This window comes from Malus sylvestris, chromosome 2, assembly GCF_916048215.2.
Source record: "Malus sylvestris chromosome 2, drMalSylv7.2, whole genome shotgun sequence".
NCBI lineage: Eukaryota > Viridiplantae > Streptophyta > Magnoliopsida > Rosales > Rosaceae > Malus > Malus sylvestris.
In genome coordinates, this window is record NC_062261.1 from 20,582,591 (window position 1) to 20,585,546 (window position 2,956).

General features: G+C 38.0%; 1 protein-coding gene across 1 annotated transcript; it reads left to right on the forward strand.

Annotated features, from left to right (window-relative positions):
- The first annotated feature begins 215 nt into the window (after positions 1–215).
- On the forward strand, positions 216–1,040 carry LOC126602127 (uncharacterized). Its single transcript, XM_050268957.1, has one exon. The coding sequence runs from the start codon at positions 216–218 to the stop codon at positions 1,038–1,040; it is 825 nt and encodes a 274-aa protein (XP_050124914.1).
- Positions 1,041–2,956: the final 1,916 nt, after the last annotated feature.

Consider the following 2,956-nt stretch of genomic DNA (forward strand, 5'->3'; position numbering starts at 1 on the left):
TTCAAGGGGCAGTGTCTGATGAGATTTTTCCTCGAATCTTAAACTTTGAAACCTCCAAGGCTGCGTGGGATGTTCTTCAACAAGAATTTCGTGGTGACAAAAAGGTTAGATATGTTAAACTACAATGTTTAAGGAGAGATTTTGAGTACACTAGGATGAATGATGGTGAAGCTCTATCTGCTTATTTAACAAGAATGACTGATATTGTGAACTAAATGAAAACTCTTGGTGAAGAACTGTCAAACCAAAGATTAGTGCCGAAGATACTTATTAGCTTGCCTAAATCTTATGATTCCATTGCATCTATTATAGAAGAAACTAAGGACCTTGACTCCATTGAGGTTCAGGAGGTGATTGCTACATTGAAAGGCTATGAGCAGAGGTTAAACATGCATTCTGAAAACTTAGCTGAAAAGGCTTTTGCTAGCCTAAGTGTGACTGAGGGAGATAGCAGTTATAAGGCTCATGGGAACAACTCAAATCAAAAGAAATTCTGGAAAGGAAAAGGGAAGAAATGGGACAACAAGCATACTCCACAATCAAGATCAGAAACTAGCAGTGATTGTACCAAAACTAAGTGTAAAATCTGTGATAAATTACACTATGGTGTTTGCTGGTTTAAGGGAAAACCCAAATACACCAAGTGTGACAGATTTGGCCATCTAGCAAAAGATTGTAATCCAAGAAGGAACCAAGCTATCAAATATGCACATAGAGCAGAAGAAGAAGAAGTAATTGTCTTTTATGCTTGTAGTGTTACAAGAACCGAAAATAAGAAAGGAATCTGGTATATTGACAGTGGATGCAGTAATCATATGACTGCATATGAATCCTTGTTAATTAACATTGCCAAAAGCTTCAATTGCAGAGTTAAAATGGTGAATGGACAACTTGTGGAAGCTACTGGAAAAGGAACTCTTGTTCTAGAGACAAATGGTGGAAAAAGATTCATCAAGGATGTGATACTTGTACCTAGCCTAGATGAGAATCTCCTTAGTGTGGGACAGATGATTGCTCATGGTTATTTCTTACTTTTTTGAGACAATGTGGTGGAGATCTTTGATGACATAAGCCTCCAAAACTTGGTAACACAAGTTGGCATGACAGGGAACAACAGTTTTCCACTTATGCTAGATTACAATGACTCAATTGCTCTAAAAGCAAGTGTTGCAGAAAACTCTTGGTTATGGCACAAGAGGTTTGGACATCTAAACTTTCACAGTTTAAAGAGAATGGAGAAATTACAAATTGTGACTGGTCATCATGAGTTACAAGAGACTAAAGAACTGTGTGAAGGTTGCATATTAGGGAAACATCATAGAGACTCTTTTGAAACTGGAAATGCATGGAGAGCAAGCCAACCTCTAGAACTCATTCACACAGATGTGTGTGGTCCAATGAAGACACCTACACTTAGTGGGAATAAATACTTTCTGTTATTCATTGATGACTGCACCATGATGGTTTGGGTATACTTTATGAGAAACAAGAGTGAAGTATTTTCAATCTTCAAGGTGATGGTTGAACTTCAGAGTGGTCTCAAGATCAAAAGGCTAAGAAGTGACAGTGGTGAGTTCACTTCATTTAAGTTCCAAGAATTCTGTGAAGGAGTAGGATTACAGAAGCAACTAACAGTGGCCTACACACCACAACAGAATGGTGTAGCAGAGAGAAAGAACATGACTGTGGTTGAAATGACGAAGTCAATGCTACATGATAAGAAAATGCCACTTTCCTTTTGGGGTGAAGCTATCAATACATCTATGTATCTTCTAAACAGGTGTCCAACTGAAGCACTTGAGAAGAAAACACCTTTTGAGGCATTTAGTGGCAGAAAACCAAGTGTGAAGCACTTGAAGGTGTTCAGATCAATCTGCTATGCACATATACCATCTCAATTAAGACACAAGCTTGAAATCAATAGTATCAAGTGTGTTCTTGTAGGCTATGGAAGCTGTGAAAAGGGCTATAGGCTCTACAATATTGAGTCACATAAAGTGATTATCTCAAGAGATGTGGTGTTCAAGGAAAATGAAGCATAGAATTGGGAAACCAACAACATTGACACCATGTCATTTCCACTAACAATGGAAGAAGCACAAGCTGATATGCAAATTGAGAATGAACCTGTTATACAAAATGAAATACAAAATGAATTTTCAACCCCAACACAAGGATCTCAGTCCTCTACTTCAAATGCAGAAGGACAAGAATTGTAGGATTCCTCCCCAGAAACAACTCTATTGAGAATGAGGAGTTTAGATGAGATCTATGCAGTATGTAACTATTGTGTTGTTGAACCAGAGAGTTTTGAAGAAGCTGAGAAGGATCAATCTTGGCAGAAAGCAATGAGTGAAGAAATTGCCATGATTGAGAAAAACTCTACTTGGAAATTGGTAAATAGATCGAGTGATAAACCTGTGATAGTTGTGAAATGGATCTACAAGACCAAACTGAATTTGGATGGATCAATACAAAAGAACAAAGCAAGATTGGTTGCCAAAGGCTACTCACAACAACCTGGGGTAGATTTCAATGAAAACTTTGCCCCAGTGGCAAGGTTAGATACCATTAGAACCTTGATTGCTCTTGCTGCCCAAAAGGGATGGAAACTTCACCAATTAGATGTTAAATCAGCCTTTCTAAATGGCACTCTGGAGGAAGAAGTGTATGTGGATCAACCAAAAGGATTTGAAGTTCCAAATGAAGAAAAGAGGGTGTATAAGTTAAACAAAGCACTGTATGGACTCAAACAAGCCCCCAGGGCTTGGTACAGTGAGATAGTCTCCTATTTCAGCAAGAGTGGATTTAACAAAAGTCCTAGTGAAGCTACATTGTATACAAAAACCGGTGAGAACTCTGAGATGCTTATTGTGTCTATATATGTTGATGATGTGGTCTTTACTGGTAATTGTGAAGAAATAATTGAAGAATTCATAAGAGACATAATGAGACA

Excerpts from the sequence above, each read along its gene's own strand:
- LOC126602127 (XM_050268957.1), top strand. The coding sequence starts at position 216 with ATGAAAACTCTTGGTGAAGAACTGTCAAACCAAAGATTAGTGCCGAAG.